General features: G+C 40.7%; 1 protein-coding gene across 6 annotated transcripts in view; it reads right to left on the bottom strand.

The window, feature by feature from the left end:
* The window catches only part of CCDC148 (coiled-coil domain containing 148), a 151242-nt gene that overhangs the window by 20056 nt on the left and 104258 nt on the right, over positions 1-26928 (bottom strand). For all 6 annotated transcript variants that reach the window (XM_072982785.2, XM_072982796.2, XM_020801165.3 and 3 more), the window contains exons 11-12: positions 20230-20370; positions 9675-9793 (exon numbers count right to left, since the gene is read on the bottom strand). In XM_072982785.2, coding sequence (XP_072838886.2) covers positions 9675-9793; positions 20230-20370 — 260 coding nt within the window. The remainder of the gene's footprint in view (positions 1-9674; positions 9794-20229; positions 20371-26928) is intronic.

The following is a 26928-nucleotide window of genomic DNA, read 5'->3' as shown; positions in this document are numbered from 1 at the left end:
AGTAAAATAACTGTGTCTAATGGTCTTGTTTCTGCAGGAAATGTCAATATCTTTGCCACCTGCATTTGTGTGTTACTGTTGTAGAAGGGTTTAGTTTTGTTCATTTGACATCATGCTGTCTCCTAGGTGAATGTGACCTCCATTTTGAATGATACCTTGAGTGGTAATGTCTCTAATCAGACATATCTCTCCATCCACTATTGTCATGGGTTCAGCCGAAGAAGATCTGGAATCTGAGGGGTTAATTACAGCTGAGGAAAATGATGGGCAATTAGAAACACAGAAAACTGAATCACTACCAGATTCTCCTCCCCCAGTAGCCAGAGTGAGAGCTGAACTTTGGCAAAGACTCATGACACAAAAGTCAGAGGATCGCATGAATGCTTCCCGTAGGAACATCAGGTTGACCAGCCCTGAGTTTTAGCAGGATGAAGTGTTTAGATGACTGCTGTTGCTATAAAATCTGCACCCAGAGGCTTGGAAGTTTGTGGAAGCAACAAGTCAACGCTCTGGTTTGCATCCACACTCCTGCTTATCCTGGACCCTGTTCTCTAGACCCTTGGCTTTGGACTCTGACTGCTGACTACAGTTTGTGTTTGGGCTTTGGCATTTTGGTATCTGCTTTGCATCTTCTGGACTTATGATATTGGACTGGTTTATTGGACTGTTGCCTGTTGAAACCACCTGGGAATGTGACAAGTATATTGTGATCTTTCTCTATGAGATACTGGTGATGACCAATCCATATTTTTATATAGATAAGGACAAGGACAGAAGAAAAGTGAAAAATATGGATCCATCCGATATTGAAAAAATCCCTGTATAACTGTATTTTCTATGCCCTGCAAACTGTTGATGCAGAATTGATATAGGTTACGATTTGACCTCCTACTTCTATTCTGTGATGTATCTTTTCAAAGGTGATCACAACAACTCATGCTGAGGACTTCTCAATTTTGTCCTCAATCTCATAACTCTTCTCTGCAATATTGTACTTAGAGGAGGTAATAGATGTTACTTGGGTAATGCCCTTGGTGTCAGGAGCTCTGGTGAGGACAAAGGAATGTTTTGTACAGAAATGCTACACATCTCTCCATCCAAAATGAAGCCAACGTTTTGAGTGTTATCCTGTTGGTTTGCTGCTGTCTGTAGCTGAGGCTTATTATGATAATTTTTTTCATAGATTTTTTTTGGTTTGTTAGAATTGACAGTGTTCACTTTCTGATATTGAGGCCCTTCTTTTTTGTTGATTACAGTGGACCCTCGACTTACAGACGGCTCGACTTACAGACTTTTCGAGTTACAGACTTCTCTGGCTGCAAAATTTAGGTTAGACTTGCAGCCTGAGAATCGACCTACAGACCAGAAAAAAAACCAAAATGGAACAAAAATCGAACAAAAACGTCCGGTTATGGGATTAATCGGTTTTCAATGCATTGTAGGTCAATGGAGACTCGACCTACAGACTTTTCGACCTGCAGCCACTGTTCCAATACGGATTAATTCCGTAAGTAGAGGGTCCACTGTATAAAGATATCAAAGTGGATGGATCTGATTTATCCTTTGAAGTTGTTCTTGAGTGGGTTCCATTGCTTCCTGGTTTTGTTTTAATGTTGTTTGTAAAAGATCAATTTTCCTCAAGGATTTTTGCCAGAGGTAAAATTTCAAACATGACTGGTGATTTTTTATATTAATTCAATAATGCAAAATTTCCAATTTTTAAATTAAAAAAGAAAAAGAAAACCATTGATCATGGCCATCAATCTGTAAGATTTTGGAGCCACAGCCAGTACAATTTTTCATCAAGGTCTGTGAGGCCAGATATCCCAAAAAATAACCATTAAGGAGAAAAGGGGGGCTGGGGAAGGGGAGGAATGGCAAACAAAAAACCAGACCTAACTCTTTTTTTGAGAGGCAACAAAGGGAAAGGTAACAAGGTAAGTAAGAATAAACTTTTAAACTTGAGAGACTACTTGCAAGTAATCTTGGTTTTAAAGCTCCAGAGAGGTCCAAGAGTATTGCCACTGTGGCAGACAAAAAAGACTAAGGAGGGTGGGTGGCACATGTGTATTACAGCAGTGTGTCCCAACCTTTTTGATACCAGGAGCCGGTTTAGATTAAGACCATTTTACCAAGGACTGGGGGTGAGTGGACATCTGCGTGTGCATCTGTGCATGCGTGCGGGATACTGGGGGTTGGGGACCCCTGTATTAGAGGCTAGGAAAGGAAAGTATTGGGACTAAAGCTCTGAAAAGTTCTGTGATGGGCTTTGGAGCAGACAAAAGCTCATTTGTGCGGAACACAGGGACTACAATGAAGAAATATTTTTATTCCTACTGTATAAATAAAAGCACTGGTAAAGAATTTCAAGAGCTTTTAGGAAAAAAGTATTTCCTCAACATTCCTTGTTATCAAAAACTTTTGATTCTAACAGTCTAAAAGAACCAAAATATTCTGAATGTCGCTTCAATTGAGTGGTGGTGGTGTTTTCCTAGAGTCCCACTTAATTTAAGATCCAGCTTTTCTGATTCGAAGATTGCCAAGTTTCTGCGTGCTTTTACTTTATATGAAGTATTATCACTTGTCTTCTAGTTGCCCATCATTTGGCTCTTTATAACAAGAAACTGCACATTACTTTGAGAAGTTAGTCAGCACTTTTTCAAGAGCCTTCTCAGCAATTTCAATGAAACTAAAATACATGAACACTTCCAACTACAAGTACCTTTGCCTTTTGCAGAGCTCAGCTTTATTTATTCATCCCTTCACACCCTATTCTGCAATACAGTATATAACCAGCCACTGTTTGGCTGATGTGGATGAAAGGCAAAGCAGACGTGGATATACCTATCATATTGATTGCAAGGTAGTACAACCTCTGCACAACATAACCTTAGTTGTTGTTTAGTCATGTCTGACTCTTCGTGGCCCCATGGACCAGAACACGCCAGGCCCTGTCTTCCACTGCTTCACGGAGTTGGGTCAAGTTGGTAGCCTTGATGACACTGTCCAACCATCTCGTCCTCTGTCGTCCCCTTCTCCTCTTGCCTTCACACTTTCCCAACATCAGGGTCTTTTCCAGGGACTCTTCTCTTCTCATGAGATGGCCAAAGTATTGGAGCCTTAGCTTCAGGATCTGTCCTTCCAGTGAGCACTCAGGGTTGATTTCTTTCAAAATGGATAGGTTTGTTCTCTTTGCTGTCCAGGGGACTCTCAAGAGTCTCCTCCAGCACCACAATTCAAAAGCATCAATTCTTTGGCGGTCAGCTTTCTTTATGGTCCTGCTCTCACTTCCATACATCACTACAGGAAAAACCATAGCTTTGACTATGCGGACTTTTGTTGGCAAGGTGATGTCTCTGCTTTTTAAGATGCTGTCGAGGTTTGTCATCGCTTTCCTCCCAAGAAGCAGGTGTCTTTTCATTTTGTGGCTGCTGTTCCCATCTGCAGTGATCATGGAGCCCAAGAAAGTAAAATCTGTCAATGCCTCCATATCTTCCCCTTATATTTGCCAGGAGGTGATGGGACCACCGACCATGATCTTCGGTTTTTTTGATGTTGAGCTTCAGACCGTTTTTTGCACTCTCCTCTTTTACCCTCATTAAAGGGTTCTTTAATTCCTCCTTACTTTCTGCCATCAGAGTGGTGTCATCTGCATATTGGAGGTTGTTGATATTTTTTCCGGCAATCTTAATTCCAGTTTGGGATTCCTCCAGTCCGGCCTTTCGCATGATGTATTCTGCATATAAGTTAAATAAGCTGGGGGACAATATACTGCCTTGTCGTACTCCTTTCCCAATTTTAAACCAATCAGTTGTTCCATATCCAGTTCTAACTGTTGCTTCCTGTCCCACATATAAATTTCTCAGGAGATAGATAGGGTGGTGAGGCACTCCCATTTCTTTAAGGACTTGCCATAGTTTGCAGTGGTCCACACAGTGAAAGGCTTTTGCATAGTCAATGAAGCAGAAGTACTGTAGGTCTTTTTCTGGAACTTTCTGACTTTCTCCATAATCCAGTGCATGTTAGCAATTTAGTCTCTAGTTCCTCTGCCCCTTCGAAATCCAGCTTGTACTTCTGGGAGTTCTCTGTCCACATACTGCTGAAGCCTGCCTTGTAGGATTTTGAGCATAACCTTGCTAGCATGTGAAATGAGTGCAATTGTATGGTAGTTGGAGCATTCTTTGGCACTGCCCTTCTTTGGGATTGGAATGTAGACTGATCTTTTCCAGTCCTCTGGCCACTGTTTTCCAAACTTGCTGGCATATTGAATGTAGCATCTTAACAGCATCATCTTTTAAGATTTTAAATAGTTCAACTGGAATGCCATCACCTCCACTGGCCTTGTTGTCAGCCATGCTTTCTAAGGCCCACTTGACTTCACTCTCCAGGATGTCATGGGGATGGCTTCACAGTGAATGAATATGAGTTGTTATCCATGACCATGATTTTCCCGGCAGAACTGAACAGAACACTGCAAAGCAGTCCTGCAAATGCTTGTAAAACTTGTAGTTGAGTTGTCAAAGCAAATATGTCAGAACAGTCATTGCCTCTGTTAATCTCAAAGGAGAATATTACTGCCCAAAGCCATAAGTGGACTCTCAATGTCATGGCCAGATCAAGCTAGGAAGTCTAGAAAACTGATGGTGCTCAGGAACATTTGGACCTGAGAGACCAGTTCAAAAGTCTTTGCCAAAAAGGGAAAGTTTGAAACACATCATTGGCTATCAAAGAAGAAACATACAATTTATAGTAGATTTGTTGGAGTCTGAGCTAGGCAACAGGCAGTTTGTGACTTTTATGGACTCATCTGACTCAATAGTAGTACTAGCAATAGGTAACAAGGACTCACTCCGGAGATATTGTGACTTTCTGTACTCCACACTACAAAGTTCCTCATTTGTATCACTATAGCCATTAATGGCAAAAGTTAATAATACTTCAGTAACATTAACCTGAGCCTGTAGTATTAAATCTTACTCTAAGGACTTGAGATAGGCGTGGACTGCTGGTTTGGGGATCTGTGCCTGTTTGTTTAGTGGTCAAACAGGGCTCTAGCACTTCAAAGCCCCGCCTCCTCTGGTGGGTGCCCACTCAGAGGCAGCGCCTGGAGGAGGTGGGGCAGGGAAGGCAGACTGCTGCCTCCAAGTGGGCGCCTGTTGGAGGAGGTGAGGCTTTGAAGTGTCAAACACCTGTTCATTCAACAAACCAGGATGAACCGGTTCATGCCCATCTCTACGACAGAGTGGATATGTTTGCTTTATCTTTAGCTCCCAAGTGATGAAGGAAAGTTAAACATCTCAAGAGAATTAAATTTCCTACTTTCTGTGATGGGGTTAGAAAATGGAAAGATGGCTTTCTGGTTATATTTTGATACCAATATACTTTTAAAATGAAACTGTTAAGAAGTACTTACTTGCCACAAAACTTAAAACTCCTCTTCCTTCCGTCAGTTTTTACCAAAAAAATCTACAAATTCCCCAAAGCGTAATTATACATTCAAAACTAGATTTGATATTGAAGCACTGTGCATACCTGCACATTCCTCAGAAGCCCCCAAACACATCACCTACTGTGTTGAATCCACAAAAATTGTAAATCAAGGGCATCAAAACCAAGGATTGAACTTCATCTCTCATCTGACACTTAAAATATGAACATGGTACCATTGATCAACAAGTCATCAGATCATGGAAATGTGTGTCTTCCATGTCAGTGGGGATGTGCTGTGATAAGTGAATGCTTTAGGCAGAACTGATGTCTTGGATTTGAGGTTATATAACAAATGTAGCTCAAAGGGGATCAAGGAAAATAAGTTGCCCTGAAGCTTCAATATACTTCTTGTTTGGAGCTTGAAAGAGCTGCACGTGAATTGCTAGGGGGAAGCTTGTCTGTGTTTGCAACCTTTTTTTAAAAAAAGAAAAGAAAATAAATAAATGGAATGAAAAGACAAAAAAAACCCACCACAAAACAAAACAAAAAAACCGAGGCAGAAAATTAAAGACTTTAAGAGAAAATGTATGAAATACGGCAAATTGACATCAATGCACTGAATGGTGTCAGAATGAAACTGAGTATAATGGATTTGCCATTCAGAAGCTCTACATTTTTATACCCATTTCCACTAGCTGAGACAAACAAATCTTATTCAGAGTATCTGCAAGCACAATTTATTATTGGTGTCAACAATACAGGGGTCTAAACACCTTTGTCAACAAGTTTAGCTGGGGAAAAGGAGTAATATGAATTTAAAACAAAATGTAGCAGTAAGGAATAAGTTGAGTGTTCTATTGGAGGAACAGGAAGCAGAAGAGAAGAACATGGACTAGGGAAATCTGCCTTATGTTCAAAGAAAGGAAAAAGGGAATAAAGTATCTGAAAAGCAGAAGGGAAGCACAGGCCAGCCTGTGCCACCAGCCAAGGGTTCAATGGCCACTTGAGAGACTGCATTCCCTGTTTTACAAGAACAATGTTATGGCATCACACCATAACATTGTTCCTGTGAGACAGGTTTGGAAAGCTAAATAATGCCAGGGCCAATCTGTACTAAGAGAGGTCCACCAGCGAATACCAAGGACCTCCAGGTAGGGCAAGGAAAGAATTCTGCTTTAAACTCTGGATCATTGCTGCCAGCTAGAGTTCTTAGTACTCCTGGAAATGAACCAATTATCTGGCTCAGTATAAGGCAGGTGCCTGCGTTCCTAAGAAGAGAACTAGTCTTCTTCTAGAGTCAGGAGCCAGAGAAGGAGAAGCTGCAGGGAACTTGCTTCCTGCATTCCTGCCAGAAAGAAAATTCAGCCTCAACTGTCTATTGCTCTTGGGAATATACTTAGAGAAGGGGGTATTCGTATACAAATACAAATACCCCCGCACAGCTGGCAATAATGAGGGTCATGATTTCGCCGCTGATGTGAGCTTGTCAGACCTTCCTATCATGCCTTTGTCTGCAATTGATTACCCACTGCTGGCAGGAGGCGGGATGACAAGTCTTTCTGCTAGTTTGGAGAGTGGCTAATCCACTGCAGAGAACAGTGCGATCGGAAGCCTCCGTGGAGCCGGCAGCAGCGGCAAAATGAGTGGATAGTCCGGCCCCATTGGGCCGGACCCTTGTTATTTCCACCTGTTCTTATTTGTATACGAATACCCCCATCTCTAGTATACATTTTATCTTTGGGTGTTTTTGTCTTATAAATAAATATTGGGGCATGATAGGTTAACATGATATAAGGTGGAAGTCGATATTAAAAAAAACAACTACGTGTTGCTAAAATCAGTGGCCACTGCCCTAGATTTATGGATAAAAGAAAATGTAAACTTCGAACAGTAGGTCCCCAAGATTCTCTGTTGTAATTCACTTAGTTTCTAGGTATTTATCTCATATTCATTCATCAAGGTTGTTAATGTTCATAGATAGAGCCTAAGGCTTTTGAACCCTGGATTGTTTGAGGACTATTCAGTTCAATTGAAACCATTATTGAAGAAATCCTTTGGCACCAAGGCATTTGAGCCTGAACTGTTATCACCATTGTAGTTCTTCAGTTTTTTAAATCACTGCTGAAAACTTTTAAGGCAAAGCACCTAACCTTGGCTAGCCTCGGGCAAAATCTTCAGCTAGGCTTCCTCATCCTCAAATGGATTGACAGCCACAAAGAAGAAAAGACATAAGGCAGGTTTCAAAGACCGGCAAATTATCTCTGGAGCACAGTAACATGCAATAGAGGAAAGGTGAACACTGCTATCTAAATGGAGGCATTTAATTTCCTTTGTTCACCAAACAGCAATACAAAAACAGGTACAGAAAAGAAACTGCACAGTTTTATGAGAGCCACAGAAATTTTGGAGGGTAGCTGGCCTTTCAGTGGAAGCTGGCAGAAAATAAAGGTTGCTATTTTGCATACAGATTTCCATCAGAAAGAGAGAGAGAAAGAAGGGGGGGGGACTTGGAAAGGGCCTCAAAACCCTCTGGTTCAGACTTCTCCCAAAGCCTGAAAACAATGCGTGGCTTCCCTAACCAGTAGGCATCTCACTTATGTCTAGGAATGTTTCATGAAGAAGACTTTAATAAGGAAATGGTTCGTAATGTGATGTCAAAATCTTCATTCTTGTAATTTGAGCCCACCGGCCCAGGATATTGTGAACTAAATGCTACAAGATAGCAAGCAGAGCAAAGGCTTCTGCTTGTGATCCTGGAGAGAGCTACTGAGCAAAACCAAACAGGAGGATTTGGTCTGCTTGATGTAGTACCCCAAAGGATTTCGGTTTGCTTTTGGCAACCAACAATGCCTGACTTGTTCCAATTGACACTTCAAAAGGATCTGTTGTTTTTCTCAGGCCCCTTTTTTTCAACCAGATTCTCATTCTTACATGCAGGCTACCAGGCTGCTCTACTGCTCCCGTCCTCAAGACTTTCCTTCTTTGTACTGTAGCCTGGATTGCCGAGACTGTCCACATTTGTCCTCTTGTTTTTTCTCTCCACTATAGTTTTCAGCCAGCTACATACTATTAGGTACTCCCCACAGTTCCCCCAATAGCATGTGGGGATGGTTGTTGAATGTGGGGCCCCAATCCTGCTTAACCAGTTTCATCTATGGGGCTACACCTGGAACAAACCTCGAAAGGAATTTAATGTAATAGCAAAGCAGCATATAAATAATACAAATAAAATAAATAAATAACAATATATTTTCTACCCTTGCCATTGCTGAGACTTAGCGTCATGGTAACCCATTATTAAAACCTTGACTTATCCCTGATATGTCCTGACATGAGAGTACGGTGACATATTACAATACACAATATGCTGTCAGGCAGCCAGTGCAGGCCTAAACTTCTTGTTAATGTACTTTCATCACTGTCAGCTTAAAGGAAGTGATTATTGCCCATAGCCTATGACATACAAGGGCATGGAAAACAGTCTAAATATAAAAATGGCATGCAGGGGACACATGATGGTGGTTAACTCTACACAATGCTCCACAGCACACGTGGGCAAAAGGTAGCTCCCAGGGAAATTTCTCCAATCCCGCCAAGACCCATGGATCTCCCCCTTTCTACCCAGAGTTTTAAAAAATGTCAATGGCAAAAATGTGTTTTTCTGCTCCTAGAGGTTTCCAGAAGTAGTGGTTTCACATAAAAGGGCCCAGACCCAACCTTCTCTTATTAAATTCAAAACCAGAAGTGAGCAGCCAAGCATCTCCCGTTTTGCTTTTTTAATTTGTTTTGCCCATTTTGTGAAATTTTCAGGAAGCGGTGGGGGTCTCCCACAGGTACCGGGAGCAAACACCTGGCCCATCAGCCTACCAAAGCTCTCCATCCTTGCTCTGCACCCTGTGGAACCTATGACTGAATTTCTCTGTTCATGTTAGTGAAGGGACAGCTTGGAATGGGAAAAGAACTTAAACAAATGAGAGTGAACTACCAACCGAGCTACGCAAGTCTACTCAGAAGGAAGTTTCACTGGGTTAAAGTTGGCTTCCAGAGGCGCATGTATAGGACTGCAATCTAACTGTATTTGTGTCTGAGATTTAATGTGTAATGCTAAATAAAAGTATCAACTGTTACAAAAGCAAAATAATAATCTGAAAAACATTTTTGAATTTCCCACCCAAAATAACCTCTCCAACTATGACCCATTAAATGATATCATGACAATTTATTGGGGTTGGAGTGAACTTTACCTTTCTTTGTCTTTGATGACTTGTTCAGCCATTAGCTTCTTAAATTCCATTAAACGCAACAAATCTCTTGCTTCCTGTTCTTGCCACTTGCGTTGCTTTTCAGCCCAGTACTTTTTCACCTAAGGATTTAAGAAAGGAGAAATGTAATAAGAAGAGGGAGAGAGGGAAGAGAGATTCCATCACTGGGTAAAGGCTATTTTGGTTTCTATAATAACGGCTTTATTTGCTCATAGCATATTGCCGATGACAGCAATTTAACTGTCCATGCCACATTTCAGAATGAAAACTGGCTTGAAGAATGGCTGGGACTGACTGTATTTGCTGCAGCATCCTCTTTTCCCCCATTCTTTGCATAAAATGAATTATAGAGAGCATGATGATTGCACAAATCAGGAAGGAAGCAAATTATCTTCAGTCCACGAGTTTCCCTATACTGTATATACCAAGAAGAAAAAGCAGTATTGTATTTATTTGCCAGTAAGAGTGAACTCCAAATGTAAGATGCTAATTCGAAATGCTAATACAAAAGTGTTAATGAAAGAGAGCTTAGGCCAGGCAAGGAAGTACAATAAACAGAATAATGGTCAACTCTATTTTTTCATTTCTCCTTTAAAAAAACACCACACAGTAGAATAGCTGAAAGCAGATGTCACAGGAGGTCCAGAAAGAAAAACTGGCAATGTTTGGACACTCTGATCAAAGCTAGGAGCAATGAAAGCAAACAGAACTGAAGTGTCAGTATCAGTCTACAAGAACATACATTGAAAATGCTCTTCCATATTTCATACTCGAGAGCTGGGCTGTGATGCTTATGGAAGGACATCTAACAACTGTGGATATGTTTGCTGAGAGCAAAGACTAATTAATAGGACAAGTATTTCCTTTGCTGTGAAGAAATGTCAGTTGATACTACATATAAACCAAAGGTTAATTGAATGGAAGCAATCGATTCTTCTCATGTATCAATGAAGGGGGGGGGTAGTCCAATATCCCCTCCCTCTCCCAAAAAATCCTTCCTTCTCTCACACACAAAATGCCTCTCTTTCAAGTAAAGAAGTCAACCTCTTTGTGAATTTTATTTTGCCCTCTGTGGACTGCCACATTCTCAGCTAAAACAGTTATTCAAACAATAATACGACGCATCACCATCATCATTATTATTATCATTTGTCCAATGAACTCAAGGTGACTGTGAAGACAGGAACAGTAGCCTTCATGCCTCTGTCAATAGGCCATCTCATCTCTTCCTGGGACCCACTTAGATTCCCATTGCAAAACCCAACCCCGGTAGACCTGGAGAGACTAAATTAGACTATGATGTCTCAGAGTAACCAAGAGTCCAGGAAGACCCTGAAGATCAGGAGACAGAAATACAGCTAGGAATGACAGAAAGGACAAATCATGTCAAAAATCTTGGGAACTGGGAAAAGTCCATGAAAGGATGATCAAACATCAGGAGGAGGAGAAAGAGGGCTTGGAAGTCGCAACAGAGGAGAAAAGCAAAACTGAAGAAGACAAGGTAGCTAGGTCTGTCAAGACTGGGGACTTCGTAAGAGAAGAGGAGTGGGGAAAAGATGTCTGGAAGACATTGAAGAACGTTTCAAGATGGAATCCTGACAGCTAGACATTGAGATCCCAGAAAAACCTGAACCTCCCAGAGAGTCGCATGGGCTGGGGTGTTAGTCCAGTTGAGGGTTCCTCAGGAAGATGCTAAGAGACAACTTAAACCACACCCAACACACAAGCCCTCTTATTGGGGAGAGAAAAGAGGGGGAAATGTTGTTTAGCCCAAGAGGAATCTCCAGGGAATCAGGAGTGTCCCAAGTAAAGCCCTGGAAAAACCCAAAGTAGACAACTCAAGAATCTCAACCCAGTACAAGTATGAGAGGATCAGGGATCAGTGGACTTGCTCTCAATGTGGAGTTATAAGTCATTGCAGCTGTGCCACCCCTTGTGCCAACCAACAAATACAACCGCACTGGCAAGCTCAGGAGGGAGCCTCTCTAGCAACTAGTGGGGTTAGTAACTCAGAGGGGGATGAACACAGACTTTGTATCTGAGCAGTGAAAGGAACAAGAGTAGCTTCATGTTTGTTTGATGTTGTTAATGTTACCCAGCCTTCTCCAAGTTTAATAAAATCTGCTTTGTTAAAAAGTTCCTTGACTTCTTCCATGGATCTTAGAATGATAGAGGGGAACCTGACCAACTTGATAGGGGTCAGTGGAGCTCATAGTGACATATAAGGGTCACCACATCCCAATTTATCCTTATAACACCCCAGTAAAATAGAGTAGGTTAAAAAAGAAAGACTAGCCCAAGGTCATCCAATAATTTCATGTTTTGTCTGAGATTGGACCCTGATTTACTCATGTCCCAATCCAAGCCACTACACTAAATGGCTCTTCCTAGCTACTTTGGCTCATATCCTGTTTGCAATCATGCAACATACCCATATGCACACAGAGTAGGAAGTAAATTTATGGGCAAGTGGTGCCTTCTGCAATGCAATTGCACCACATGAATGAATTGGCCACTACATCCATTGCTTAACACTGCACAGGGAACTTTTAAGTGGATATGAGTTTATGCAGCTCCTCTAATGTCAGAACCATTTGCTTGTTATGGTTGCAAATTCCACCAACTGGACAGTAGGCATCCTATTCATATTTAAATGAAAGAGATACTAAAGGACAGGTAAAATTATAGTACCTTCTGTTTCCTCAGGTTAATGGCAAGAGATGAATAAATATGGCTACTTTCTCTAAGAAGGAAATACATATTACCTGTGAGATTATATTCAATGAGGTCATATTCTCTGGATGCTTCTACACAACTGAAGAACAACTCACACACTCAAACAAAATAATTCCAACAGCAGACAGATATAATTCAAACTGTGTTGCTGTATTTATTCCAGCATGGCCCTGTGGAAGCCAGTTGCTTATATGTGGCTGTTAAGGATCTTTTGCTAGGAGTTCTACCCAAAACTGAGAGCTATCCCATGTAAGCCATCAAGTGCTAAATGCCCCTGTGAGCTACGTAATTCTCAGGAAGGCCATCTGATCTTGAGGAAACTCCTACTGACAAGGAGACATCCCCTGGGACTGAGCACTTCTTATCAATTTCAGTAGGTGGGCCTTCACCTTTTCTCAATGTTGTTCTTACAGGCTGGGAAGAGGGATCTAGCATCCTTGTCTGAGTCTGGAGCCACCAATCCTCCATCTGCGGTACCATCTCTTGCATTCTTGAGGGCTCAGGATCAACCAGCAGCAGCTAGATTTTTCACCTTCTCAGGGTCATGGGACACAAAATGCCTCCTTGCCGGAAGAGTCATCTGATAGGAACAGGCTTCTACTTGTGTAACTTCCTATTGCCCCCTTCCACTGCAACTTGCTCCAGAAGCTCTTCTGAACACTAAACAGATTTCAGGGGGTGCCTGGGAGGGATTGCAGGGAGAAGAGGAATCTGATTCACCAGCCTGTCCTTTCTCCTGACAAGCAGACATCCGTTTATACACCCCCTGTCTCTCAATTCTCTTGTCCAATATGTTCTGGAAAACAGTGATGGATTGTAGCTGCAGTGATAAGGAAACACAAGAGCCTGGAAATAAGGCATTATAATTAACAGCATGCCCTGTCATGCCTTGTTCTTGTTGACAATGATGACATAACGTCTGAAATCCTGTTGTACAACTTTATGCCACACAATGAGAATGATGTTGTCAGCCATGGCTGTGCTTCAACTTGTTGGGTACAATAAAATACTTCTACAGCCCTTCCCCTCCCCCATGCAAGGTTTTGTGGATCCCCAGGGATCAATTTCATCCTGAGGCATGAAACCTGGAAGTTGTGGAATGGGAGGGGGGACATTTAAAAGCTAGAAAATCATCACTCCAACTAATGGCAGTGATTATCTGGCTTTAAATCCTTCTATGTCCTGTTCCACAGCCCTTGAAGTCTGCCCTAGGACAAAGGGGACCACTAGGAATCCCTTAAATCGGGGGGGGGGGTTATGAAACTTTTTGCTTCCCCAAACTAGCTGTGACAGGGCCATGATAGATGACATCATCCTTGTTGGACAGTGTAAAATTGTCCAACAGGATTTCAGCCAGCAACATTCCATTTGCAAACAGTATAACTTTTTCCAGTATAATGATTAAGGTTTATTACTTAAACTTTTTCTATTACTTTGGAGGGACCTGGAAACCTTTTGCTGGGCCATTTTGAAAGGCTGCCCTAACCAAATTATTTTATTTTCTAGATGGATTTTTGCACCTCAAAAAAGGAATTAAAATGTAGTTAAAACGTAATGAGTAGTGGAACAAATATCTAACATTTTTGGGAACACTAACAGTAATAACGTATGCAGGGGAGGGTATTTTCCAAACTGTGGAATAAAGTGACTTGGACCCAACAGGGCCTCTCCGAAAGAGTTAAAATGAGAACTACAGGATGGGATAGAACACATTTCTGCCCAACCTTATGTACATAACTGATCGTTTTACAAGCTGAGATTTCTCCCCAGAAGGAAATGTTCGAACATAAGCAGAGTATTCCATTGCCATGTTCAGTATAGTAGTACAGTAGCTCACTTCCTCCCAAAGAACAAACACTTATTGAACAGTTCTGGACACCATACTTTAGAAGGATGCCAACAAACTGGAACAAGTTCAGAGGAGGGCAGCAAGGATGATCAGGGGACCGGAAACCTTGCCCTGTGAGGAAAGAACTGAAAGAACTGGGCATGTTTAGCCTTGAGAAAAGAAGAGTGAAGGGAGAGAGGATAGCACTTTCCAAATACTTGAAAGACTGTCATACAAAGGAGGGGCAGGATCTGTTCTCAGTCATCACAGAGTACAGGACATACAATAATGGGCTCAGGTTACAAGATGTCAGATTTCAGTTGAATATCAGCAAAAACGTCCTGTTAGAACAGTGCAGTAATTGCCTTGAGAAGAGGCAAGTGCTCCAATGTTAAAGGCACTGAAGAGAAAATTAGACAGTCATCTGTCAGATACACTTTGATTTGTATTCCTGCACTGAGCAGGTGGTTGGACTTGATGGCCTCACAGGCCCCTTCTAACTCCATTATTCTGTGATGCTATGAATATTTCATGGAACATTTTGCACAGCAGTAACCAAAAGAGTGGATTGTTTGTACCTCAGTACTTTTCTTTAAGTTTATTAGAAAACAGTTAAGGGGATAAATTAAAAAAATAAAGGAAAAGAGCTATCACTTGTTTTCAGGAAAATGAAAGTTAGCATTATGACAATGGCTCATTAACTCCAACTCAGAAAAATACCAGTAGTTAATATTCAAAAGAGAAGTAAAACCATGATTACTGTAAAGGCAGATGATTTACAATATTTACTGTGGACAGGGAGTTGAAGATATGTCACTCAGTCAAAATTAAGTGACAATATGGATCTATGATTTATAATTAACAAAATTTATAGCTTCATTAAAGAACACACAAACAGAAATCCCAATGAATGGCTAGGGTGATCTTTAGAGCATAAATAATTCTCCCTGCCCTTGTCCATGAGATTCTGAAAAATCTGTTTCTATGTTTTCCATTCTGCTATGGGGCTCAACAGCTGGAGAAATGGATCCTCTACTCTTGAGGGCTTTCAGACTCATTCAGAGTTTCACTAGATGGCAGCCTCCACTTTAAATGAGTATCTACTAAATTTCTTGGGCTGATGAAATAATTGGGAGTTGGATGCAACCTTAGCCTCACCATTCTTTTGATGTGAAAGTTAGAGTATCATGCCATAGCAGTTATCTGGGCTAACACGGAATGTGGCATACTTCTGTTGGAAGTACAGTATGCACATTTTCTTGCTCTGTGCACTCAACCCACATCTGAACTACTGGATAGTTCAGTGGTTTAAGTATCTGGCTGCAGAGTCAGAGGTTGGGAGTTTGATTCCCCATGGGGCCTCCTTGAAGGGGCTGGATTTGATGGTCCATTAGGCCTCTTCCAGCTCTACAGTTCTAAGGTGATGGTGGTGTTTGATGTCTACTTTCAAATGGAGAAGCAGGGAGACAAACTTTTCTGCAGACTTCTCTTTATAAAACTGAGACACAGGTGAACTACAATACTGTTTTGGAACTTCATCCTATTCAGAGGATGGAAAACACAAATCATATTTCATTCCCCTTTAAAATATTACAGAAAGTTCTGTTAACTTCAGTGAAGTCAGCGGAACTATCTCAGAACTACTGGTTTGAAAAGCAAACTCAAAAACTTTTGTATGATGATAAAACACAACGAATATGCTTATTTTAGGTGCCTATGTTGGAATGTATTCCAGGTTCAGTTAGTCCTAAAATGAACTTTTTTTAGAAAGCAACTTTTCTTTCCAAGGCATGAATATAATCTCATGAGGCAAGTTGAGAGGAAAGCTAGTATTTTCAGAATAGGGATGTTTTAGCACACTGGAGTTCACCAGCAAAGGGGTGAAACTTAATAGAGATTAATAGCAAGTATAGTTTTATTTAAGCTACTTTTATATGCATATAAGGTTGGAGGAATTAGGTACCTCTGTTTACTACCACAATCCTGCTAAATATCACCGGACATGTTTATGCCTTATAACAAAATGTATCCGATTGCATTAATTGCCTGGTTTTATATGGTATTGCCTAAGTGATAAATCGTGCTCTCACATAAATGCTGGTGAGGTCAACTCTGGAATTACTATCTGAATACTGAAGTCATGATCAGGATTATATATGCTCCCCCTGTGTTAATTATTGCACCACAGTGGCTCTAAATGGCAAGCTTATATATCTAATATATTTTGTGCATTGTTGTTGTCTAACAAAGCCTACTTAGCTTTTCAAAATAGTACTTTTGGTGTGTAACTGAGCGTATTTTGTGGTAACCAAATACTTAATAATAATTGTGTGCTGTCCAGTCAACTATGACTTATGACTATCGTTTTCAGGGTTTTCTAGGTATGGAGTATTCAGAAGTGGTTTACCATTCCCTTCTTTCGGAGGCACCCTGGGACTGTACATCTTGCCCAAGGCTGTATAGGTTGACTCTTCTCCCAGAAAGCACAGCAGGGAATCCAACTCCCAACCTCTGGCTCCACAGCCAGATACCTAAATCTGTGAGTTATTCATTCAACTTAGTAGCCTAATACACTTTGTTAAATCACAGAGCATTCAGTAAGAATAACATGCAATCAACAGTGATTGCAGTCTCCCTTCAGCATTCTAGTCTAGCTGTTTTATTTCTTCTAACATTGAGAGACCATTGAATAATGGATACATAAAGCTCTTATGTTCTCAAAGCAACTTGAGTGGGAATATGAGGAGGTGGCAGAGAGCTCCTGCAGCGTAGTGTGTTGCTCACATTCACATCTCCTTTATGCTGGCATCTGGCAGTAGAAGCCACCACTGCTCTTGGTACACACCCTGTTGGCAACATGTCTTCTACATACAAACTTCTTTATCTTGTATGAGGGAAGAAGAACACATCTGGGTGGAGATGTCCAGATGAATAGCCATCAAGCCATCGTGCAGAGTCCTCTACTACACCTAGCTTGTGAAAAAGATACCTGGAGACAGTTGGGGCCAAGGGTGGCATATGCTTCAAGGAGGGGAGGCATCTCATCCCCTAATTTTTGACCACTATTATCACATAGGAGCCTTCTCTTATATTAAGAGTATTTTACATTACGCTGAGTATTTTTTGGCATGAAGCTGAAACATCTTCGGGGCATCGCCTTCATCTGGAGGTAAAGGAGTGAGGATTACCTCTCCCTGGAAAGAGCATACGTTGAACATATTTAGACAAGGCACAGTATGGCCAGAGTGGTTGGCTCTATATTAGCTCACTGGATTGGGGAGAGGTGTGTAAAAAGCGTTATTTTTTTTTAAAGGATGGTGCTGTTATGGCAGAACTAAAAATATAATAAAATCTGAACATGTGCATTTTCACACTTCTGTCACTGGAATTCAGATGTACACAGGTATGACAGGAGAGAACTGCTGACGTTGCCCACTCAATTTATTGTGTCACCTAAATACTCCCATCAGCTTTATGATTTGGCTCTCCCCAAAACCAGAAACCATGGATTCCTTCCCTGGTTTGTCTGGAAAGAAGCAAACCAAAGAGACCCAACCACAGCTACTTTTAGACAATACCATAAACAAACCAGAGGAAGATGTTCTGTGGTTTATTTTGGCTACTCCCACTGTAAACGGGAACAACAGAACTTGTACTCATTCCTGATATGCCTGTGTTTCCTGTCTTCTCATGTGGTGGCACTGTGATTTTTTCAAAAGCAGTTCCTCTTGTTATCTTTTAAACTTCTCCTGGAACTTGGTCTCAGTGACTGAAGGTGTGAGCATACCGATGTTTGTTCTGAGTTGATATGAACTTCATTGTACCATACCCTGGCATTTAAATCACTACCATAGTCCACACAGAAATGTTCAATTATTGTGGGAAGGTTTTTTTTCCCAAGTGTCCATACAGTTCCCCTTCTCACTCACCCTTCTCTACTGCTATCATCATCCTCTTTCACTGGCATTTTTTACTAATGTTTAGTAAGTGAAATAGGGCTGAACTAACAAAACATAGGGCAAGCATTTCAATTACTGCTATATCAGTTCAGTGCTATAGTGTTAAATTTAGCTCTATAGTGCTAAGATAGGAAAAACATATTTTTAAAAACGCAATTTGTAAATTGCATTGCAGTTTTACTCCCTACCACTGTGAACAGAAGGTGAGCAATAGGAGTAAGGTTCACTCCCACACTGTACACCACTCTATGCATCATCAGTGATGTCCTCTGGAAGCAGGACAAAATAATGCAAGTAAAAATGCAAAAACAAAACAATACCCACTCCAATTTCTCTAGGACACACCCTGTGTGCAGGGGTTAAACTGCAGTCCTGCAGTGAAGACTCTGCTGATAACCTGAGTTTGATCCTGATGGGCTCAAGTAGCCAGCTCAAGGATGTGTCAGCCTTCCATCCTTCGAAGAGCAGTAAATTAAGTACTGTACCTAGCTCGCTGGTGGGTGGGGCAAAGTGGATTGTAAACCATCCAGAGAGTGCTTTAAGTGCTATGGGGTGGTATATAAATAGCACAGTTTTGCTTTGTCAAACTCTACAGACTCCTGAGAGGAAGGACCTTCTGTGACCTCAGGGAAGATTGACTACTGGAGAGCCAGAACTCCTAGACTGGGGAATGGGTTCAGTTCTGGTCTGCAAAAGGGTGTTGGGGAAATTGTGCAAGAACAAATTCTTTGCATGCACTGAATTGCAGACAGAATAATAATATTAATTTCAATAAATGCTTCAGAAATTACTGTATAAAGGAACTACTTGTATGAAAAGAATTACTCATACCCCCCCCCCCGCCACACACAATTAAAACAAATGCTACATCATATGTGAGCTGCATGTATTGCCTGATCTTGTGGCTTATACTGCTTAGGAATGAACTATATTTAAATTCATTAATACAGGCTGGGTATCCCACCTAAAAGACTGGGAGAGCCAGAAAAAAAGGAAAAGAAAAAGGGGAAATGCTTTTTAAAAAAACAACTGGAACATATATCAAACAGGATGCTGCTTTCCAAAAGTAACTTGCCCTGCAGCCATATGTGCATATACTTAGAGGCAAGCCCTACTTAATTCAACTGGTCTTAATGCCCTGGGAGTGCTTTCACTGCTAGGGGAGTACTTTATGTAGCTACATTCCTGGAAACAGAATCCAAGAAACAAAACACACACAGTCTACTGTTTATGGAATACTCCTTTAATATATTTTCTTGAGTACGACCAAGGTTTGGTTTTGTACTCTGTTTCTCAGCTGATCAACAAAAATGAATCAAAATGCAGAAATATAACTGAGTGACAGCCATTTCTTCTCTTTTCCCCACCCCCATGCTACTGGCACTGGGCCCTCTACTCACAAAAGCTGTTTCTGTGATGCTCCGTTTACAGTGTGCAGTCAGTACACTGAGAAGCTTATTTGGTGCATTGCAGCATACCTTGCTGCAGCACTGGAAACCACCACCGTTTTGCCACATTAGCTCTCTTGACAGCAGAAAAACTGCTAGCCACTAGTTGCTTTGCACTGCTCATTCTCCATGACAATGAGGACGATGCAAGCATGAAGCGTATGCCTGGAAATGCACTGTTAACGATAATGGCAATGGCAAACAAACACACACACACACACATGCACACACAAACTGACAACTAAATGGGATAACCCTGAAAATGGCATGGGATTCCAAGCTGCCAGAAGCACTGGCAGATCTCCACTAAGCACTCAATAATCCCTACAGTAACCTTACAGGCTGTTTACAAGGCTATAAAATATCAAGAGCAATTAACACTTTAACCATATTAAGCCTTCTCTCACTCTCAGTCTCTCTCTCTCTCTCTCTCTCTCTCTCTCTCTCTCACACACACACACACACACACACACACACACACACACACACACTCATGCACATGCATGCACGTGCACGCGCACACACACAGACATGTACACGTACACACATACGGACACTCTGCATACTTTTTCTTTATCCTGTGCTCTCTGAAGTGATTCCTTTTCTTTCTGCAACTTCTCTTTCTCCTCTTCCTCTTCCTTTCTTCTGGCAGCAATGGTAGCTTCCAGGCGGGCAGCCTCTTCCTGCTGCATGCGCCACTGGAGGACCTAAACCAAACAGATATTGAGACACACATTCAGTTCTCTCAGCATCATACCAAGTTAATTCATTTTTTTCATTTCCAAGACTTTTTGTTTTCCTAAGGTATTAAAAATGGCTGTTTTGGTAGGAACAAAAGACCTCAAGTTCTCTATAAAAGGAAATGATAGAGGAGGATGAATACAATCAGTGCTCAAGAATTAGTTCATTGCTCAGACAGTGTAAGTCGGCAATGATAGGAGACAACAGCATTAGTGTGCGTGTGAGCAGAACAGGCAACTTCTGTGGACCATGAGCTTCTGACCTGGCAACTCCCCGTTCCTGGTTTAAGGAAAACACTTCGCAGGCATCCAGCTATGAATAATGAACTCACCTAATTTCACCTTATTTCAGGTAGGGTTAACCACCCAGGGATTGGAAGTATAGTTCCCTCCATATATTTTATACTACAATTCCCACCAGTCCTAGCCAGACTGGTGGATGGTAAGAACAAAACATGTGAACGGAGTTGGAACCCAAAATATATGAAGGGCACCAGGTTGCCTACCCTGCCTCACAGCACAGAAACATTGTTTTCAGAATGCTGTAGCCAATATGGCCTCTGGCTTCAACAGAAAGGGAAATAAATGCTTCCACGTTTCTCAGTCTGGCCATGCAAGAAGACACAAAAGTATACAGTACAAGTGAGAAGCTTTTACATTTAGTACTAAAACATATGTTAATGTTATACCCAAATCAGGTTAATATCTCCTTTGAAACAATACTTCAGCCTGCACTACCCTGAAAATGATACAAGGATGCATCGAACAGGCAGAGATCCTTCTGTCAAGTCACTTTCAGCCCCAGAAAACCCCCAATACTGTCTCGTTTCTATCTTATCCACACATGTAGACATAAATTGGTACATGATGCAAATGTCAAGACATTCCTCGGCTGCAAGGCACCTTCCAAGGTGTCTTCTGCATTCTGTCCCTTCCCTGACATTCACAGGTGGTGACCCAAATGGGAACTTGCCCTCTTACAGTGATGGTACCCATGCAAAATAACAAGTGAACCCTATGCAAGGCTTTGTAATATGCCCCAGGCGCAACAAGGTGTAATCGCTGGGATGACTTTGCTCATTCTGAAGAAAACAGCAGACTGCAAAAGCCCGTAAATTTCATTTTTTTTTTTAAACTACAGCCCAATGTCTCCCCATGCTGGCTAGAGGAGGAGAGAAGAGGGAGCAAATCCAGATAATAAAAAGTAAATTTCGCAGGCTCCAATAATATATTACACAGGCCCTCCTCACCATTGGTCATGCTGATGGGATATGATGGGAGTGATAATCCAACATATCTGAGGTACTGTGTCAGATATACAGTACTTTCTCAGAAAAAAATATTCTATCTGGTCAGCAACAGCAATAGTTCAAATCTTGCCGATGCTTTCAATATGCATAAGAATTCATCCCCCACACCTTGTGTAACAATTCTAGCCCTAAGACAGAAAACCAAGAATCTCTTCAGCAAATATATCCTGCTTCTTTAATCAATAAAACTATATTTAATTACAAGCATGAGTCATTTAATCCTCTGATTTATTTAGCAGATCTTTTACTCTAGCCAATGCTGCACTGTTTAAGAATGAAGTGTCAACTGAAAACTCAAAGAAGCTCAGAGGAAGTACGTATCTTCTATTGTGCTTATTTACAGTTCGTAGGTCTCAGAAATTAATATGGAACTACCACTCAACTAATTTGCAAGAAGTTAGAGGCAAGCTGCCAGAAACTGCCCTTTTGAGATTCTGCAAATTAACACATTGACTTGGGAATCACATGAGCTCAAAGGTGCATCATAAGAAGCTTCCTGTCAGCCTTCAAAGAATTTTCAGAATTTGTCAAAATTATGCATATTGGGGCTGAAACCTGGATTGCACAGAATGGAGATGTCTCCAGAATACAGCATGTACCATCAATGAAAAAGTATAATTGTCGACGTGGATCACCACTCCAAATTTACTATTTCTGGGTACACGAAAAATAGGTTTTACACCACCACCTTACTTTTCAATCAGTGTTGACAAAGATATTTCCACCTGTCCTTCTACTGAAACACTAGATGTCTGTTGTGATTAAAGACATGCATTTCTATAAAAGGTCATTTCAAGTTGCTAGAGACTTGGTTTAAAATAACACCAAATTTGCTGCAAAAAACAAGATATGTGTGGCTTTTCCCAGTGGCCTATAGAAAAAATATGTTTTAAAAATCTGCAATACTTGCATAGAACTGTCACATGAGAGAGACTATATTTTTGGAATTGTTCAATTCCTTCAAAAATTTTTAGCAGTAATAAGCAATGCATGTTGGCATAAATAATAATTACATATAATTAGTGAAGCAGTTTACACCAAACCCTGAATCTATATATGACAATTTCTCTTTCTACAACTGGGAAGTGTTATCTGTCTAATTTAATAATATACTGCATACTAATAATTCACCAGCAAACTAGATTGTCAACAGACAAGCTTGCCAATCACAAACATAATCCCAAAGGAGAAAAGGAAGTAAGAAGAGCTACAGCAAGACTGATTTTCATTACTATGCAAAGGTTGTAGCAGAGATGACAATATAGACAGTGAAATTTCTGGACAGGATCAATAATCTTTGAAGTTATTTATAAACATATACCCATCTCGCTTTCTCCTCCTCCACTCTCTCTCTCGCACACAATCCACAACACCTACAACATGCATTTAAAATCAAGATCTTTGCTAAACACACCTGCCGTGCAGGGTTTAACAGCAACTTTTTTTGAAACTTCAAAGGTGACTAGGAGAAAGTTGTAATCAAACAGGTGCATGTTCCCCCTCACAGCTGGATGACAGCCTAGTTAAATCAACAGGATATGTTGTATGTGAGTCATGTTTATTCAGAAGTCCTATTGTATCCACTGATGCATACAAAGGTATGCGCACAAAGCTTTGCCTTGTGTAAAAATCTAAGTACACTTACCAAGAAAAGCTTAGCTGGAATCGTTTTCATGGAAACATGCTTAGCGCTAAGCTACAAATCAGTTTTCGGGCATGACGGGTAAGATAGCAGCTATCATCACACTGTCTCAGTAACACTTCTATGGAAGACCCTGTATTATCAGAATTTGAGGATGTGCACATTATAATACAGTCTGACCGGTATACACATGCATCACTCTTATACAGAGATTGCCAACCTGTTTTTAGTATTTCCGAGCTTCATCAGTGTAGGATAATCTATATGTTGGTTGAAGAAATCGATAGGAAAATACAGCTATTTTCTCTTGCACAGAAGCTGCCAATGAAAACGTCAGCACAAGAAAATGAGTGGATAGAAGCTATTTTGCTATTTTCTCACTGAAGAAGATACTGTAATCACCTATTTAAAGAAGACAGTTTGCACAGAAGTGTGGAATAATAATAATGAAGGAAGCCAGATCAAGTGCTATCCTTGCAGAGAGATGTGGAAACATAAAAAAGCAGAATGGGTCACAATTTCATTATAATAGCCTATTGTTTTCCTCTAGGACAGCTATAAAAGTCTTGGTTTCCTCTCTCAAAGAAAAAAAATTAACACCAATCTTTGCTTTCAAAGTTTCCAAACAGACTGATTTTTAAAAGGGCAGTTCAACCATTCATAGCTTTGCAAAGGCTACCAAGCTTTGGCCATAATTAGTATTAGAATTTGTAAGCAAGCATCCGTGAGAAAGAACCCTCTCCTCATGCTTATTCAGCAGCTAGACCATCTCCAGCACCTGTACTTTGAGATGAGTGTCGCATGCCTGGACATTAAACAATACAGACTGGGATGGGAAAATATGGGCTGATTTGCACAAGATGGTGAAGTGCTGCAATGTCATTTGCTGGGTCTCTACTTCCTGACTTGGAAATGCCTCTGCAAACACCCACATTCATGTCCTGCCAAGCAATCACACCTTTCACAAAAAGATTTAAGACACAACCAACATAGCCTTGTAGTGTCACAGGAGCAGCTGGTACAAGTTTATGGGAGAAACGGTTAAGCCCAGCAACATTACCGGCTTTTAGGGCCATTAGGCTCTTGCGCATTAGATTTACTTTTTTAAATGTATATTAATCACTGCTAAGTGTTTTAGTGAGCTGATTTTATTCTTTTTTAAAAATTATTTCATAAGCCTATTTGAGCATGCTGAAAGGAATGTGCTTTATTCATAGAGTAAATAAATAAATATACAGATTAGAGGAGCACTGCAACAGCTTCTCTCTGGCCACTTGGAAGGCAAACTCCAAGGTCTGAAAGTTTTTTGAAACCATTAACAGAGGTGTTCGAGGTTACAAAATAAGACTATGATATACCAATATTTGGAAGAAGAAAGAAGTGTATCTGGACTCGGGTTCAACAAAGACTGTTCAGATAAAGTTCCAAAGTTCAGTTCAGATTGCTAGCTCAGTGGTTTAGAGGCTGGGAGTTCAATTCCTCACTGTGCTTCCTTGACGCTGTGGATCTGATGATCCATAAAGTCCTTTCCGGTGCTGCAGTTCTAAGATTATGATGATAGTGGTGACTGCATTCACTGAGTATCCCTAGAAATCACTTACATTTAGGACTCAGTTCCTCTTCTACAAAACTGGAAAGCAGCTATCTATTATACTGTACTAGTTTATTGTGAAACTGAATACAAGTTACTGTGTTCTGTATGAAATAAAATATGCAGTATAGTGGAATGAATCCTATTGATATTTGCTGGGGCATATCTTGATTGCACAGGGACGTGGTGGTGCTGTGGGTTAAACCGCTGAAGTCTCTGTGCTGCAAGGTCAGAAGACCTGAAGTCGTAAGATCGAATCCACATGACGGAGTGAGCCCCCGTCGTCGCTTGTCCCAGCTCCTGCCAACCTAGCGGTTCGAAAGCATGCAAAATGTGAGTAGATAAATAGGTACCACCTTGGTGAGAAGGTAAACGGCGTTCCATATCTAGCCATGGTGGCCACATGACCATGGAGGATTGTCTGGGGACAAAATGCTAGCTCTATGGGTTGGAAACAGAGATGAGCACCGCCGCCTAGAGTCAGACACGACTGGACAAATTGTCAAGGGGAACCTTTACCTTTTTATCTTGATTGCACAATTGGGTCTATGACCAGGCACATGGACAAGAAGATACATCCTGGACATTAATTAGCTGCAATTAGCCAAAGAACACTATGCAAAACAACAAAAACAACAATAGGTTTCTAGTCATCATCTAAATATTTAAGCCAAGGTGTCCATTTTATGATTTGGTGATAGAATAAATTGTTTTCCTGCTGCTCAGATGCAGATAATTTATTCAAGAAAATTAGAAGTTTGTTTGCATGTAATTCCTTTGAAAGTGGCTGGGAAGTCTCAGAGGAATGAATAGCAAATACAGTTTCTCCTATTGTCCTAAGGATCTCTGAATGCAATTTGTGCTGAGTCAGCATTGCGATGCAATGTATGGATAATGAAGTAATGGGTAATAGATGTTTCCAGGATATTCAAAATAAATTTAAGGCACAAGGACAGGAATATACTGTATACAAAATAGTGAACTAAACCTGAGGTGTAAGATTCAAATAAATTGCCTAGTAAGTTTCAATTCGGTGAGTCATATATACATTCATTTTGTTTCGCCAAGTTAAGCAAAAAATCTGGTTTGCTCTGCAAATCTTCCCTAGTCTTGCCTGCCTCTAGAGATGAACACATTTTAAGAAAGCAGCTACTGACATGGGTTTTTCTCATAAACTGTATACTGATTCTTCTAAAAACCCACTCACTAGTGATGATTAGAGTTACTGTGCTGTGGAAAGTGAATACAGTAAGATGCATTGGTGTTGACGATAAAGAAAATGCATTTTTATTTTGAAAAGCTTTGGAGATGAGGAAGGCTTGCTTTAAACTTAGAAGTTCTCCAGTATATCTAGATACTGTTGAAGAAAATGAACTGAAATGCTGGTTAATACTATGAGAGTAATAATAATGACACAACTGTAGCTTTAGACTTGCAATATTATAGTTCTCTAATTACAATTGGGCTTACTGGAGATATTAATCACCACAGCACAGCAAAGGTGAAACTGGGCACTTTTTTAAAATGTTGAACAATGATTAAATAAAATTTCAAGGGCTGAACTGCTTGGGCCTTTTAGCTTGCAGCAGAAAAATAATTTAATAGCAGAAATGTTTTCACAGTATTCAAAGTCAGAATCTTTTGACAGTAGCGATAATGCTAAGCAACAGAAAAATACAGTGATTCGTCATTTTCCCAGATAGGAACTAAGATTTCACTTAGCACCGTGGCTATGTTCACAACAAGAAAGCCTGTAGAATCTTGAATCTTATACACACATTTTAAAGCATGGGTCTCAAATTATGGCTCGCAGGCTGATTGCGGCCCTCGGGATGATAGTTTGTGGCCCCCACCTTAATATGAAAGTTTAATGTTAGTGCGGCCCGCGAGTTTGATATGTATGGCATTTTACAGTGTTTTGTGTGGAGCTGAATAAACCTACCAATCACGGTGGGGTATATGGCACTCAGAGGCAGGACATC

The sequence above is a fragment of the Pogona vitticeps genome, chromosome 1, assembly GCF_051106095.1.
Source record: "Pogona vitticeps strain Pit_001003342236 chromosome 1, PviZW2.1, whole genome shotgun sequence".
Taxonomy (NCBI): Eukaryota; Metazoa; Chordata; class Lepidosauria; order Squamata; family Agamidae; genus Pogona; species Pogona vitticeps.
Note: the sequence above shows the minus strand (reverse complement) of the source record. Positions and strands in the feature narration are given on the sequence as shown.